The sequence below is a fragment of the Staurois parvus genome, unplaced genomic scaffold (genome assembly GCF_062004578.1).
Source record: "Staurois parvus isolate SC_StPar_1 unplaced genomic scaffold, SC_StPar_1.0 ptg000155l, whole genome shotgun sequence".
NCBI lineage: Eukaryota > Metazoa > Chordata > Amphibia > Anura > Ranidae > Staurois > Staurois parvus.
In genome coordinates, this window is record NW_028317951.1 from 29750349 (window position 1) to 29768489 (window position 18141).

At 39.7% G+C, this 18141-nt stretch overlaps 1 protein-coding gene across 1 annotated transcript in view; it reads right to left on the minus strand.

The window, feature by feature from the left end:
• The window catches only part of MELTF (melanotransferrin), a 96623-nt gene that overhangs the window by 47687 nt on the left and 30795 nt on the right, over nucleotides 1–18141 (minus strand). Inside the window, exons 2-7 of the mRNA XM_089675608.1 lie at nucleotides 17759–17913; nucleotides 14824–14923; nucleotides 7899–8081; nucleotides 7657–7810; nucleotides 7406–7470; nucleotides 3008–3195 (exon numbers count right to left, since the gene is read on the minus strand). Of these exons, the coding sequence (XP_089531734.1) occupies nucleotides 3008–3195; nucleotides 7406–7470; nucleotides 7657–7810; nucleotides 7899–8081; nucleotides 14824–14923; nucleotides 17759–17913 (845 nt within the window). The remainder of the gene's footprint in view (nucleotides 1–3007; nucleotides 3196–7405; nucleotides 7471–7656; nucleotides 7811–7898; nucleotides 8082–14823; nucleotides 14924–17758; nucleotides 17914–18141) is intronic.

Consider the following 18141-nt stretch of genomic DNA (forward strand, 5'->3'; position numbering starts at 1 on the left):
ATATAATGTTTTTTTTCTGTTACATATAAGTATTCATAGGTTTCAAAAGTATTTACCCATGGACGCATAAAATTCCAAAAAATTATTGAAGATTTTAATTTCACATAGTTACACAAATTAGTAAAGAAGGTTGGAATGGAAAAATGTACACATTTTTCCAATTAAATTACAAATAAAAAGCCTGATTGCATTTATTCACTTTGTCTTTGCCACATAACCACTAAGGTGTCCTTTTATGAAACAGAGATCAGTGACAATCCTGAGGATCGTTGCTGAACTCCGATCATTAGTAGTTTAGGAAACAGAGATGATCAGCAGAGAACATGTTCTCTGCTGATCCTCTCAGCACACAGATGGCCAGTATATGAAGGAGCAATGTCAGCCCTTCACTGGCGATCTGTGTTCTCTCTCCAGATTCTCCAGCTCAGAGCTGGAGAATCAGAGGAACTGCAAACGAAGCAGCAGTAATTTACCGCTGCTTACTTACTGTAATCTCGCGAGATTATAGTAACAGCAGCCGTTTTCCATCGTTCAAAGCATCTGTAGATCGCTTCTTCCTTCATTCGGAGAAGCGATTTACACCACTTCATAAAAAGGCATTCAGAGAACTCTCTCCTCTGAAAATGCCGGAGAACTGAGCAGCGGTCATTTACCATTTAAAAGAACACCTAAATAAGCTCTGGTGCAATCAGTTGCATCTAGAAGCCACATGATTACTTGTAAGGGATCCACCTATGTGCAGTTAAAAAGCTCAACTTATGTGTTTTTGTAGAAAGTCACATAATTTGTTAGCAGACACATTTAAACAAGCAGCACCACCGTTATTATGTTTCACCACTGAGTTGTGTAGTTGTTCACCTTGTTGTACAGTACCTCCGACTAGGGAATGCAGAGATGGCCATGTCTTGTACTTTTGTAAAAATTTAATAGCAATAATTTATATTAAAAAAAGACAACAAACAGCACCATGAAGACCAAACAGATTTTGGAATACAAATCTGATGAAGCACCAATCAAGATTGAATTATTAGGCTTTACTCGAACATACGTGGGCATTTTTGTGCACACACATTGACCCACTCTTTTGATGCATCAACATATGGTGCCATGCAATGCTTATTCATTTTTAAAAGGCCTTCAATGCACCAGAAGATGCACCAGCCTTATTTTTCCAGTGACTCCACCAGAAGATGCACCAGCCTTATTTTTACAGGGATTACACCAGAAGATGTACCAGCCTTATTTTTCCAGTGACTGCACCAGAAGATTCACCAGGCTTATTTTTCCAATGACTATACCAGAAGATACACCTGCATTAGTTTTCCAGGGACTACACCGGACGATGCACAAGCCTAATTTTTTCAGTTACTGCACCAGAAGATACACCAGCCTTATTTTTCCAGTGACTACACCAGAAGATATACCAGCCTTATTTTTCCAGTGACTACACCAGAAGATGTATCAGCCTTATTTTTCCAGTGACTGCACCAGAAGATACACCAGCCTTATTTTTCCAGTGACTACACCAGAAGATGTATCAGCCTTATTTTTCCAGTGACTACACCAGAAGATGTATCAGCCTTATTTTTCCAGTGACTACACCAGAAGATGTATCAGCCTTATTTTTCCAGTGACTACACCAGAAGATGTATCAGCCTTATTTTTCCAGTGACTACACCAGAAGATGTATCAGCCTTATTTTTCCAGTGACTACACCAGAAGATGTATCAGCCTTATTTTTTCAGTGACTGCAACAAGTATTCTTAATTATGAGTATACACATTCTGCTATGTGCTTGCACTAACATGGATTATAACACATATGCATAGAGGGGAATAGAGCATCAAAACATATTCCGCATTCTGAACTCTCCCCAGAGCACTGTTAAACTCTTTAAAAAAACTTGTAAGAATATTGAAAAATTACAACTGTTTAGAAAAAGCTGTCTGCAAAACTCAGTGATTGTGTAAGTAGGGCATTAGCCTGATAAGCAGCCACAAGGCCAAAGGTAAAGCTTAGTGAGCTGCAGAGATCCACAACTGAAAAATAAGAAACCATTCATGGGTAACCTTCATATAACTCAAACTCTGCACAATACTGGAAAGTGAAAAAAGTGAGCAATTACTGCAAAAATAAACATATTAAATCTTATTTCACCACTGAGAGATAAAGAAAATGTTCAAAAGGGTTTTTTGGTTTGATAAAAACAACACTGATTTTTTGTTATAGTATAAAACACTATGGGTTTCATTTAAAAAGCAATAGTATGATCTGATCACAGCCAAAGGCCCCTCTGTGTGGTGCAATGCCAACACAGGTTTTCACCCTAAGAATACCATGCCTACACTGAAGCTTGGGAGTGGTAAAATTAATTAGTGGGGATTCTTTTCAATGCTAGGGACTGAGAAAGTAGTCGAGACTGGTGCAAGATGGATGAATCCAAATACATGGTAATTCTAAAAGTTTCTTTCTGTAAGAGATTGGGGTAGCAGTGTAGCTTCGCCAAATGTCTTGCAATGACTCAATCAACTAAACCCCACTCCAGTTAAGACAACGAAAACGAACAGCGCTATGTTGTCTGATAGAGCATAAGCAATTTTCCATGAAGAATATTAAGCACGTTGCAAATATTTTACAAGCATGATAAAAACATTGCAGCAGGCCAAAGCTGCAAGATTCCGGAAGTATTCATATGGAGGAGGGTGGTACTTTAGGTCCAGGCAATAAGGCTAAATCCACTTTATCTGAGAGTGCTCCTATCCTTTAACATTATCTTTACTAAAATAAAATCTAGAGAAACTGTAAGTTCTTCTGTACTGAATCCAACATTCAATGAAAATTGGTCAAGTCTATGTGATTTAAGTTATGTATTATGTAACCTAGTAAGGTTGATCTCTATAAACTAGAAAAAACAGTCAGTAAAGTTTTTTTATTTTATCTAGACTACTGCCTTGATTGGTATTGGTACAAAATAAGAAAATAAACTATATATAAAATGTTTCTCTACCTGTCCTTCATGCAGAGTCTTGTAAATAAGAGAAGTGTCCACATCAGGTCTCACCATAACCGCTCGAGCAGGAACACGGGCTAGGTTGCACTCCCTCCACCTGCTGACAGGTGCTCTGGTACCGTCCCGACATAGCAGCTGGTAATCCGTAGATAAGATATCCTTTGCCCATGCATCAGGGTTTATGCCTACAGAATATTTAACAAATAACACCTATATTAATAGACACAAAAAGATCCTTTTCAAGGAATATGCAATCCTTTTAGTGAATAGTTACAAAATTGGAGTTGTATCTCACCCATCGAATATCTAATTCACCCTCCAAGCAATAATTCAGATACTTGCATGGATAGGTCCATTGAAAACATTTGTCATTCATAGATCTGTTATGCATCCAGTCTTGTGATTTATATATTTTATTCATATATTTTGCCACTCTGCATCGAAGTGTGAGAAACCAGCTACCTAGATCCTGCAGTTCCTCCATTTTCTGTGTTGCCTACCCACCATCAATTTTATCTTCTGGGATATATTCTCACCAGTCACAACATATGCACTATAAGGCATAAATATAAATTAGTGTAGCGCTAAAAATACACAAACTATTGTAATCCAATATATTGACTTTGTGATAAATACTATAATCTTCTCAGTGTTCTTAAATGCCACTTACTACATATATGTATATTCCAAATCCCCAAAATCAATACAAACTCCTATTGCATTAGTTAAATAAACATATTTAAGACGTAACTTCCGGTATCCGAAGTGTCGCACTTTCGGTGCGGGACGCCATTTTCCTGGTTATCAGGAAGCTCAAACACATGTGTGCAGTTTGCCCATATAGGGACAGAAGAATCGCTGTACAAACACATGTGAGTTACCTTTTGTTATTTCTACAATTAAACCCTGGTTATTGGAAATACTACACTATGGAGGATCTTTGTTTTTGACTCACTATTTGTGAGAGAGAGTTTGCAGAGAATCGCTGGTGAGGATCCTATGAGGCACAGCAGTGGAGGTGTGGAGGAGGCCAAATAGGAGGAATATCTGAGAGGTACCAAACCAGGATTCTTGAGGATCCAAAGTGATCCTAAAGGCTTGTGGGCCCTTAGGGGGTCACTGAAAGGAGGTGAGCGGGCATTGCAGCTGAAGTGGAAAGAGTGTGGTTTATTCACGAGTGGCACTTGATATATAAAGACACATTGCATGTATTTAAATATCACTTGGAATAGATTCGTTTGGATTTGAACATTGGACGTTGAATTAAGTTGAAGTGGCACCATCACATGATATTGATTTATATTGTTTTGAAGCGGCACTATCACATTATTTATATGTTTATTTAACTAATGCAATAGGAGTTTGTATTGATTTTGGGGATTTGGAATATACATATATCTAGTAAGTGGCATTTAAGAACACTGAGAAGATTATAGTATTTATCACGAAGTCAATATATTGGATTACAATAGTTTGTGTATTTTTAGCGCTACACTAATTTATATTTATGATTTATAATTGAGCACTGTTTTAGGTATCAGTTTGAGTGTTAGCAGCTTTAAAGTAGGAGGGGATTCCATAGAAGCGCAGGAGGATTTATAATAAGAATATGCACTATAAGGATCTCATCAGTTATGAAGCTGATATAGCCCAAGGACCCATTTACACGAGCAGATGAGTGTTATGCTTCGTATAATGTGCTGCATTTGTGTGTGCTAAAAAAGTAAGACATTTCAAAACAATTTAAAAAAAGTAACAGTGTGATGCAATTTATTAGTATATCACACCACCTCTACACAAAACACATTAGCAGGCACACGTTATACAGGACATAATGTGCACTTATTGTTGTGAATGCGACCTTAAACTATGAATGATCTTCCTGAGCTTCGTGATATCCTTACAGTGCTTTACTCCTGTAGGTCCAGCTATACACCTCCAGCCCCCAGTGCCCACAACAAGTTAGGTTTGTAAAAATAGGGAATATAATTCATTTTGTTCCATTATTCCCATTTTCCACCAAACGTCTGGTGTTCAGAGGCTTATCAAGGCTAATATATATATATATATTAGCTATACTAGCAGTATTTAAAAGCAATTGAATCATTTCAAATTATAAAGAGTTCTACACTGGTCATAGATTGTCTAATGTTCATATGTTGGAAATTGGAGACTCTCTATAGAGTGCTGCCTTCTTTCAGTATTTTAAAAGGAAATGACACCAACACGTCAGAAAAAAAATAAATAAATAAATAAAAAAAACAGAATCACTGAGTTGGAAAAAGGATCACCTCCTCCTAAAAATGACTTACATAGTTCTTACATAGTAAACTTAATCAGCTGTAAACTTAATCAGTTGTAGCTAATCACCTTAATGGCACACAAAGTCATTTGATTTTCAACTGTGATCAGTAGTGAAAGAGCTTTCCTGGAGCATTTCAGTCTCTTGTAGTGCAACTGAAGCAAACAATCAACTATGGGAGGCAAGGCACTGTCAAAAGATCTCCGAGATAAAGTGGTTGACAGACACAAGCCAGAAGATGGATACAAAAAAATATCCAAAGGCGATATCAATGCTTAGAAGCACAGTGAAGTCCATTATTAAGAAGTGGTATTTGGTACAACAAAGACCCTTCCTGGATCAGGACGACGCTCCAAACTGGATGAAAGAGCCAGGAGAAAACCAAGAGAGATTAGAGGTCAGAGTGGCTACCAAGAAGCCTACAGCAACTCTGAAGACGTTGCAGAAATTTATGACAAAGAGTGGTCATTGTGTGCATGTGACAACAATATCACAAATTCTTCAAAAATGTGGCTTGTATGGGAGGGTTGCAATAAAAAAGCCACTTCTCAACAAAGGCCATGTGCAGTCATGACTGAGTTTTGCCAAAACGCACCTTGAAGATTCTGGGGCCACATGGAAAAAGGTGCTATGATCAGATGAGACTAAAATTTAATTATTTGGTCTCAACACTAAATGACATGTCTGGCAGAAAGACAAGACAGCTCACCATTCAAATAACACCATTCCTACAGTAAAGCATGGAGGTGGTAATATCCTGTATGGGGGTGTTTCTCTGTAGCAGGGACTGGAGCACTTGTCAGGATAGAAGGAAAATGGATGGAACAAAATCTGCTGCCCTCTGCCAGAAGGTTGCCAATGGAAAGAAGATTTACCTCCCAACATGACAATTACCCAAAGCACACAGCAAAATGATCACATAGTGGTTGAAGGAGAAAAGGGCGAATGTCCTTGCAAGTCAGAGCCCCAACTGCAGTCTACAAACGGTCACCATCGAATTTTACTGAACTTGAGCAGTTCTCCAAAGAAGAGTGGGCAAATATTGCAAAGTTTAGATGTGCAAAGTTAGTAGAGACATATCCCAACAGACTAAAGGCTACAATTAAAGCAAAAGGTGGTTCAACAAAGTACTGACACAAGGGGGTGATCCTTATTCCAACTTAGTAATGTTGATTTTTATTTACTTTATTTTTTTCTGACATGTTGGTGTTATATCTTTCATTGGGTGTTATAAATTGCACTCAGTAAATACAGCTGGATAAAACAAAAACTTTGTCTGTCTTCATTTCAAGCTGTAAAGCAACAAAATTATTTTAAAGGGGGTGATGCTTTTCTATATCCACTGTAAAGGGAAAAGAGAAACCCTATGAACCAAGTTTGAAACATCCCCTTAGTCCAAAATATTTTAGGTCACAAACTGGAGAGGGTGTTTGTTCTGACTGCACAGCTGCCCAAGGGTCCTCCGGGCCTTAGAGACCTAGTTAAACTAGACAAGGATCTATCTCTCTTTCTATCTATCTATCTGTTATTTCTTGCACAGGCGACTTGGTCTGCACCCCTTTTAAGATGCAATTCAACCATTATCAACATGCCTTGCCATTTTGCTTGTTATATTGCCCAAAGCAATATGGCAAGGGTGATAAAACTAATAATATAGACGTAGTGCTAAAATAAATAAAATAAATTCAATGATAAATATATATATGACATACCATATCGCACAAAATTCAGTGAGCCTTTGTATAAGGGTGAGTGAATGGCTAAATAAATCCAATGATAAGAGAAGTCCAGAAGGCCAAAATGATAATCCAGATGGAAAGTTTGTTGAAGTCCTTTATCAGTAATATTATATTACAACAGTGAAGTTTCATGGGCACGACAGCCCTTTTTTATCAAGGTGACAAATTGTCTTAACATTTGATTCAATAATCAGTCAAATTGGCTCACAGACTTTTTCTTCTCACTAGGACATTGTACCCTTGACTTCCCTGAGCTCTAGATCCCCCCTCCTCCCCCTTCCCCACCCCAGATTCTTCCATAGTTACTCTTCTGGAACAGAAAAATGGTTTTGGAAGAATAAAAATATTACTTGCCATCAGAGTTGTCATGCACTGTGCTGTGTTTTACAAAAGCCACATCTCCACCTTCAACCAGACACCTAGATAAGACAAACAAGAAAAAAGACTTGTGGCCAGTGGCTGCCAAAACAGACCAGTTTCCATGCACCCAAGTATTCTCTTTTGAGACCAAAAGTAAAAATACAAATATATTTAAAATTACTTTGAATTGATATGCTTCTTGCAGACCAATGAATATCCAGTATCCACATCACATTTGTACCTACCTAAAAGCCCCCTTATAATCTTGATACAACTCTGTCCCATTGGTGAGACACATGTATTGACCAGTGCCATCTCCCTTGCACAGCTCACACAGCGAAGGATATAAAGCTTTGTCAGCTCCAGGCACGCAACTTCTGGAGAAGAAGCTGGCCACTCCTATAGATACCACATGTTAGGTTTTCAAAAACATTTCATTAAAATTGTAAGCATGTAAAGCAGTGCTAGAAAAAGAACTTGATCTTACCTTTCTGAATATCACAGGCCATAGCAGACATTCTTCCACTGTCAATAAGAAAGCCAATGGGCACATTCCATCCAGCAGTCTTCTGGAGGCCAGTATGACAAGATTTGGCGCCTTTCAAACTATTTATTGTGAGAGTGGAGTTCTTCCTGACAACAGCCACAGCATAGTATGAAGTACCCATACCTGGAAATCATAATACACCACTGTGATCACACCCAAAGACGTGTAGACATAAGAACATTCACTCAGTCAGTCTCACCCATCTCATGACCATTGTTTGTAGACAAAGCAGTTGGCCAGGACAATCTTCCCTCTCATTTAAGACAAACATGCATATTCGTAAGTAATCTTTAGTAAGAACAGTTGTTCATTGGCCAAATGCATCCCTGACATTTGAGGTCTGTAGTCACCTTAAAATGATTTTTTGAAATAAAAACAATGCCTCCTGAATAAAATAAAAAACACCTTCTATGAAATTATTGGAAAGAGTTCCTAGTCCACAGTCCAGCAATCCAGGTCTTGCTGCTATTTGTATCCATTGTGCAGATGTAGTGTGTAACTGAAGCTCCCAGTTTTGCTGTACAAGTACACAGAAGAGTCCAAACCATTTAGCAATATGTTCTTTTTTTACAGGTCTTATTAAAACAAAATTTATTTTCACATGTGTAACTTCAAAGTTTTGGTCCATTTGGTTTTTTATCTTTAATATCTGAAAACACAAAGTGATCTAGCAGTTGTAGAGCTGGCATGGTAAATTTAATGCAGTTACCTGTGGATTCACTGGAAGCCCCATGAAAATTCTATATGGCAAACTTGCACACTCCCTTTTCTTTGTGTCAGAGTGCTATTGCTATGCCTAAGCATTGCCGCATGAGGATGTGTCCAGCCATTTGCAAATGCCAACTTTTTTAAAAAGTCAGTTTTTGGGTCTAGAGAGTCTGAAGCAATGTGTTTGGGGATTAAATGGAAGCACTGAGCACACATCCTTACCTTGTAAAACAACCATTCAGTTTAAAATAGAATTAGGAGGCAAAATATTTTTGTATATATATAGATGGATGGCTAGATAGACAGACAGACAGACAGACAGCTAGACAGATAGATAGACAGACAGACAGACAGACAGACAGACAGACAGACAGATAGACAGACAGACAGACAGACAGACAGATAGATAGATAGATAGATAGATAGATAGATAGATAGATAGATAGATAGATAGATAGATAGATAGATAGATAAATTTGTGCTCAAAAGTTTGCATACCCTTGGAGATCTGATAATATGTATGTACCATTTTTAACACATTGCCGCCTGGCCTATAGCACATTGATGGCTGTGCGGTCCTCTTCTCCCTGTGACTTGGCGTCATATGATGTCCTGTGGATCACGCTGTGCATGCGCGCCCCCAGGGGTGCACAGCATGGCCGTTCCTGTCAGACTGTGTCCCTCGGACACAGCGCTTCCCCGCTGGAGGTAAAGAGCCAATTAAATTGGCTTTTTACCATCTGATCAGCTGTGACAGGTCACAGCCAATCATAAGTGTAAACACACAGGGATCACTCACTTTTACTATCTTCTCCTTCTCACACACCGATCTTGTGTGAGGAGAACCTAGGAACAGTAAGCTTTTCAAACCCTTTCACTATTGTGCACCACACTGCCTCTAATAAAAAGTCCCTGTCAGTGCCACCAGTGGATCTGTCAGATCAGCCCATCAGTGGATCTGTCAGTGGACCAATCAGTGGATTTGTCAGTGCTGCCATCAGTGGATCTGTCAGTGCCTCCATCAGTGAATCTGTCTGTGCTGCCATCAGTGCATCTGTCAGTGCAGCCCATCAGTACACAGCCCATCAGTGGATCTGTCAGTGCCGCCATCAGTGGATCTGTCAGTGTCGCCATCAGTGGATCTGTCAGTGCAACTCATCAGTACACAGCCCATCAGTGCATCTGTCAGTGCCACCATCAGTGCATCTGTCAGTGCTGCTATCAGTGCATCTGTCAATGCCGCCATCAGTGCATCAGTCAGTGCAGCCCATCAGTGCACAGCTCATCAGTGGACCTGTCAGTGCAGCCCATCAATATACTTGTCGGTGTACCTGTCAGGGCAGCGCATCAGTGCATCCATCAGTGGACCTGTCAGTGCATTCATCAGTGCAGCCCATCGGTGTACCTGTCACCACAGCCATCAGTGTACTTGTCACAGAGTCGACACAACTGCCGCCCATCAGCAGTGTACCCAGCATAGCCACCCATCAGCAGTTTACCCCTCATAAAGACACAATCACCAGAGCTGCAATGTCAAAAAAAAAAAGCAGGGAGCTCTCACCATCCGATTCTGATTCGGAATACGAGCCAGCAGAAAGTAGTGGGTCAGTGACTGAATCAGAAGAGGAAGCAGTCTCTCCTGAAAGGATATTGTGCTCTGAATCAGGCAACAAGCACGCCGTACACCCCAATGGTCAATCAGCAGTCACCAATGCGGCTAGACTAGACCCCAGGATGAAAGGCCCAGTACCAGCACTGCAATATCCCACCAGACTCCAAGAATTAGGGCCCAAACATGTCTTTCTGACACCCTGGCAAACCCACTATGGCTACCTTCCAGCTCAGGATCAGCTTCAATCCCACCTTTCATCGCACAGCCAGGTGTGCAGACTAATACTGAAAATTTTTCTGAAAATGAATTCTTTTATTTTTTTTTCCTGGCCGATTTACTGCAATACATTGTGGACCAGACAAACCTTTTTGCTCAGCAGTATATTGATAATAATCCCAGTACATCCTACGCTCGTCCTTTTCTATGGAGACGTCTCACAGTGGAGGAATTAAAATTGTTTTTGGGCCTTACGTTTAACATGGGGCTTACAAAAAATACCGAACTTCATGCTTACTGGTCCACCAACCCCATCCATCATATGCCCATCTATTCTGCTGTAATGTCCAGGTCACACTATGATCTGATTATGCGATTCCTGCATTTCAATGACAACTCACAGTGCCCTCCCAGAGATCATCCCAACTATGACAAGTTATACAAAATCCGCTCCCTAATAAATTCTTTTGCTAAGAGATTTGCGGAACTTTATGTCCCTGAGCAACAAATTTGTGTGGATGAATCCCTTGTCCTCTTCACTAGCTGGCTGGAATTCAAGCAATGCATCCCCAGTAAAAGGGCCAGGTATGGATTAAAGCTGAACAAGCTCTGCAACAGAGCTACAGGATATGTTCATGCATTCCGCGGGTACGAATGCAAAGAATCCCAGCTCCAGCCCCCTGAGTGCCCAACCTACATTGGCACAAGCGGCAAAATTGTTTGGGAACTGGCATTCCCACTGTTCCAAAATGGTTATCATATCTACCTTGGTAACTATTATACCGGTCTCCCCCTTTTCTGGCATCTGTACCGTAAGAAAACCTTAGCCTGTGGTACCACCCGAAAAAATAGAAAAGGCTTCCCGCAAAGTTTAGTAACCAGAAGGCTACAAAGGGGGGAATCCGCAAGTCTGAGAAACAAGGAAGTGTTGGCCATAAAGTGGAGGGACAAGAGAGATGTTTACTTCCTGTCCACCATCCACAATGACACCTCAGTGGAAATTCATGGAAGACGCGGTCCCATCCAAAAACCTGAATGTAAAGATAACACAGGGGTTTCACATATGTGAGGGGCTTCAGAGTAGAGAAAAACAATTTTTGGTTTTCACCGGGTTTTGTAATTCCCGGATCAGGGTCTGTTAATCCAGAGGCTTTGAAGAGATTGGGTGGGATGAAGCCTCTACCCCTGTGGCCAGGTCTTACCTGACTGAGGCCCTAAGCCTGATGTTCCTTCCTGCTGCCTGGACCAAACCGTGCTGACCATATCTTTGCCTGCTGCCTGTAATGACCCTGGACTTTTTATGAACCATGTTCTTGCCTGCTACCTGAACCAGTACTTTGGCTGTGCTGACCATATCTCTGCCTACTGCCTGTAATGACCCAGGAGTATTTATGGACCACGTTCTTGCCTGCTACCTGAACTAGAACTTTGGCTGTGCTGACCATATCTCTGCCTGCTGCCTGTAATGACCCAGGATTTTTTTGGACTATGTTCTTGCCTGCTACCTGAACTAGTACTTTGGCTGTGCTCACCATATTTCTGCTGCCTGTAACGACCCAGGAGATTTTATGGACCATGTTCTTTGCCTGCTATCTGAACTAGTACTTTGGCTGTGCTGACCATATCTCTACCATTTTTGGACTATGTTCCTGCCTGCTGCCTGGACTATTCATTTGGCTATTGCTGACCACATCTCTACCTGCTTCCTGGACCACTGCTCTCCACTGCAGACAACTACTCTACTAAAAACACAGGTAATCTTCTGTTTACCCATTGTTTAGCTAGGCTGTGAAAAAGTCTCATGCATGTGGTATCACCAAACTCAGGACAAGTAGCAGAATGTATTTTGAGGTGTAATTCTTGGTATGTACATGCTATGCGTTAGAAATATTTTATAAATTGACAAATTTGTTTAAAAAAATATGTTTTCATTTTCTTTCCACATTTTTCAAAAACTTGTGGAAAAAAATTACACATTCAAAAGACTCATTATGCCTCATAGAATATACGTTGGGGTGTTTTCTTTCCAAAATGGGGTAATTTTGTGGGTAATTCCATTGTCCTGGTGGTCCAGGTCCTTCAAAAATGTGATAGGTAGTCAGGAAATTAATAGTGTAATTTATGCCCCTAGAACGCCTAATGGTGCTCCTTGGATGTTGGGCCTCTGTATGTGGCCAGGCTGTGTAAATGTCCCACACATGTGGTATCGTCATATTCAGGGCAAGTAGCAGAATGTATTTTGAGGTGTAATTCTTGGTATGTACATGCTGTATGTTAGAAATATCTTATAAATTGACAAATTTGTGTAAAAAAATATATGTTTTAATTTTCTTTCCACATATGTCAAAAACGTGTGAAAAAAAATGACACATTCAAAAGACTCATTATGCCTAATAGAATATACATTGGGGTGTTTGCTTTCCAAAATGGGGTAATTTTGTGGGTAATTCTATTGTCCTGGTGGTCCAGGTCCTTCAAAAATGTGATAGGTAGTCAGGAAATTAAAAGTGTAACTTATGCCCCTAGAACGCCTGATGGTGCTACTTGGATGTTGGGCCTCTGTATGTGGCCAAGCTGTGTAAAAGTCCCACACATGTGGTATCATCATATTCAAGACAAGTAGCAGAATGTATTTTGAGGTGTAATTCTTGGTATGTACATGCTGTATGTTAGAAATATCTTATAAATTGACAACTTTTTGTAAAAAAAAAAGTTTTCATTTTCTTTCCACATTTTTCAAAAACTTGTGGAATAAAAAGACATGTTCAAAAGACCCATTATGCCTCATAGAATATATGTTGGGGTATTTGCTTTCCAAAATGGGCTAAATTTGTGGTAATTTCTTTGTCCTGGTGCTCCAGGGCCTTAAAAAATGTGATAGGTAGTCAGGAAATTAAAAGTGTAATTTATGTCTCTAGAATGCCTAATGGTGCTACTTGGATGTTGGGCCTCTGTATGTGGTCAGGCTTTGAAAAAGTCTCACACATGTGGTATCGCCATACTCAGGAGTAGCAGAATGTGTTTTGTGGTATAATTGCAACTTCAAAAAATTCACCATGCCTCTTACTAAATAGCTTGGATTCATATTCAGCTGTAGGTAATAACATATGACACAATCATAAAACAAAACATGGCAACAAGTAAACAAATGAAATGACCCCTGTTCAAAAGTCTGCTTACCCTTTGTTTTTAATATTGAGTATTGCCCTCTTTAATATGTTGATTATCATGTAATGAATTTATATTAATTGTACTAAATTTTGATTATTGTTATTGTTTTAGAATATTGATGTATAAATTGTCTCCTGAAGAAGTGGACAGTGTCCAAGAAACACGTTGGGCCTTTTCTTTGCACATTACTTCTTGAACCTGATATATCATATGAGTGAAATGTCCTTTTATTGTGTAAATCTGTTGCAACAGTTTTAGATGTAATTGATTATGTATTTTGGTTAAATACCTTCTCTTTTATATATGGATGAAAAATAAAAAAGGAATTTTAATGAATAATTTTGTGCCACAAATCCCATCTTATGACTTTTTTGATATTGTGACTCAGGGATGTGGCATATCTTTTTTGATATTACCATATCTTGGTTGGATGTAGATATATAGATATATTATAAATACTTTATTTTCTTTTTTACCACATAATTTCTGTTCTCTCTTGGCTATTGGAGGACAGGCAGGCTGTTCTCCCAACACAGCCGGAAAACTGACCACACTGGGAAGGATGTGCTTCTATGTCTAAGCTGGTCAGTTTGAAATAGGAAAGTAGGGGGACTGGAAGGATTACCAGGTATTTCACAACAAAAGCGATAAAAAAAGAACAGGATACTTTATTTTTTTATACAAGTACATATCAGGAATATGAAATGTTGGGGTAACATATTCTTCAATTCTGCCATGTATATGAAGTCAGAATCAAATTTGGAGGCCATTTTCACAGTAGGAAAACAAGAAAAAAAGTACCACCTGAAGCAGATCCAAATTTACTCCATACACTGACACCAGCAGAAAAAGCGAGAAAGAATGTGTGCCCCGATTAAAGTTACCCAAGTTGAAGAGACAATCATTACTGAGAAAGAAAAACCCCAGATTAGTTTTAGTGACAATGCATATATTTACGGACACCAGAAAACAAATGACGTTGGAGAAATAATGATTAGTTCTGTTGGATGTTTGATCAATATTTTTTTCCATGTACTAGGCCAATACAAAATGTAAATATTTGCCCTGCCAGCAAACTCCTTTGTTCATATTGGCATTTAACCCCATGTTATCCAAGTGTATACCTGAATACACTTGGCATGATGTTCAAACACCTACCTTGATCATATACCTCAGCCACCACAGGCTTTAGATTATATTGTTTTCCAGCTCGGTATATTAAATTACAATCAAGAACTACTGCATCTGCCAAATTATTCTGTATGAGACAAGAAGAGAACACATCAATTTATCTGTTTGAGCTTGGAGTTTTATTCATATCAGCATATAAAGTTTCAATTTTACAAAGAGAGCTGCCGAACTACTGTTGATAGAAAATTGTATTAATTGAAAGGAAGTAAATTGTATTAAATGAATTAGATCATAACAGCTGGCACTAATTTTTAGAATGCATGAACCTCATGTCTTAAGTAGTATAATCAGTCATTTGCAAATTTTCATGGTTGAAAGAAATTATATTATAGAATGTTAAAGTGGAACTATGGACACAATTATAAATGGCACACATGATACAGTCTGTCAGTAGCACTGACACCTTACCTTTGTTTCCCTCCTGTAACAAAACCCCTTGGGTCCCTGCTGTTAGCTATTGTTACTTGTTGCCTTTGCAGCTTAAGAGGGAGTTGGTGGTAATTTATGGTTTAAAGTGTAGGTTAACCTAAAATGTCAGTTTTTATATATGCCTGTGTTTTTTCTCCTGTGGATGTCAGTAAATAAACCATCTTCTCTTTTGATGCCTTTGACTGGTGCATCCTGCTTTTGAAATCTGACCAGCATAGAAGCAGATCCATGCTGGTGTGATCAGTATGCATATTGAAGTCTCCTTTTCGAGATGCAGGACACCGTGCTCACACACAGCGTGCTTGTATCTCCTATAGTCAGTATGGTGGCCACAGACCCAAACCCCCCACCTGTCTTTTGCAGCTGCAGCCTGTAGGAACACAGCATGCAGAGACAAGAAATGTATTCCCCACTGAGTGTGATGTAATACTCTGCCTACCCACTTGCTTTAGAAGCATGCCCTCACTGTGAAGAAGAAGGTTGTGTGCTCCTGTGTCTGCCAAATAAAGAAAAAAAATAAGATACCCAATGTTTACTTTGTTTCTGCCTCAGTCCATTTCAAACTACCTATCCATCTAAGGCTACCCTATCCACAGGTTAACAACACTGCCAGGCAAGTTGTCACCATATTACAAGAAACTGGGAATATAACAAACTGACCGACAGGATCAACAGATAATAAAACTATGTTACAGTTTGACTGCTGTGGTAATACTAAAGATAAACTGCATCATATCATTTTTATTTGTCTCATAGTTACACCTTAATGTAAACCTGTACGTAAAGTAATAAAGCGGTTGCCATTGCTGACTCCTTTCTAAAAATGCTAGTTGTCTGAATGGCAACTGGGATAGGAGAGCCTAGAAAAGCACCAGAAGACAGTGGGAGAGAGGGGATTCCTTCTGCCACATGTAGAAATGATCCAGTGGCTAATTAGCTGCTAGGATCACTTTTACATAAAAGTGCTTTGCCAGCTGAAATAAAAGATACCAGGATGATGCCTGAAGCTGGTTAAATCTAGTTTTTGGCTCTATTGTACTAAGTGGAGTGGTGAGTTGTTGTTTTGGTCTGGTCAGGTTTCCGTAAGCTTAGTGATTGATTACTCCTGCCTGTCTCTGAAAAAAACTTCCAAAATATAGTGTGGAAGGATTAGTCCCTGAGATACGATGTGCTTGACTGAGGGCTTGGAGGGCATCACCTACAGAAACTGACATAAAGCGGGATCTTTTTCATTACAGGAGAATGTTGCATGAAACCTGATAGGTGTCCTTGGACATTGTGCTTATAGAAAAGCATTCTTGAGCGACACTTAAGAGTCGCTTAAGAAAGCTTTTCTATAGGGAGGGTGGAGCAGAGTAATACAGCGCAGGTGCGCTGTAAGGTGCTGGCACCACTGCGATTTACCAGCCAAGTTGAGAACTATGTGTGACATTTGACTTGATTAGCAGTAGCTCGCTTTGAGCTGCAATACTCAGTGCAGGTCGCTCCCCCTAGATAGGCCACAGTCTCTCATCCTCTCCCGAATACAGAGCTCCCCCCTCCTCGCAACCCCCCATTACAGAGCTCCCCTCTCCCCCTAGCCCCCCAATACACAGAGCACCTCCCTCCTCCCATCCCCTCAGTACATAGAGCTCCCCTCTCCCCCCAGTATAGAGCTTCCATCACACCCTACCTCCCCCCGTACACAGAGTTCCTCCCTTCTCCCACTTCCCCAGTACATAGAGCTTCCCCCTCCTCCCACTCCTTCACCAGTACAGTGCTTGCCCCCACACCCTAGCCCCAACAAACAGAGCACCCCCTCCTCTAACCCCCCAGTACACAGAACTCCCCCTACCCTCTAGTCCTCCAGTACAGAGCCTCCATTGCAGCTTGGTCAAACTTGCCCCCACATGGATCACTGGACAATGAATGAACGGTAGCAGATAAGGAGTTATTCCTCTGCTCTCCCTGCATGTTCACTGCTACTACAGGTGGTATGTAACAGAGCCTATGGGCTGCTAGTCCTGTCTCTTCTTCTGTGAGAAAGAGTGCTGTTGTGCAGGGGAATAAGTAAGACAAATATCAAGGAATATTCCAGTATCTCTTGGTTTTAATTAAGCTGTAATGATCTTTAGTACAATTAAGTTCCAGTTTAGCTTCCAGAAGGACACAAAAGTGAAGATGCCTCCCTTTGATACACATATGCCTGTGAGTTCTTTTATTGTGTTTGTATAAATCATATATATATATATATATATATATATATATATATATCACATTTCAATATATTTAATGTGATTTGTAGGTAGCTGTTTGTAAGAAATGTGTTCATTGTATACATTTGTGAGACATGTACAAGCATATTGTAATTTCAGTTTATGTGATTGTATTGCAGTCTGTCAGTTTTGTTAGCTAGATGTTGGCTAACCATTAGTAAGACAGCATATATGTAGTAGAGAAGATGCACTTTTAAGTGTACAATAACATGTCTTACCTTTACCATTTGGGTACAGTTGAGTGAGGACTTCCCATCCACACAAGACAAAGGAGGTACAATCTGAGCCTGCGTAAAATACGTCTTCATATCATTGCATTTTTGCATCTCTAGCTCTGATATTGTGCACCACCGGATCTCACTGAGACAAGAGACTGCAAAAAGATAATAGCATAGGTAGAAACAAGTTAAGAAAAGTGTGACTCTTGTTCAGTAATTTTCCCATCCAAAATAATAACATTTGCATACTTTCAAAGCAGTCTTCATAAACTTTTTAACACGCAGGAAATCATTTTCAGGTCCCAGAGAACTCCTGCCAATAACTTCTGTATTTACAACAATCAGTACATTAGCATGACACATAATAGTTAACCAATAATGTC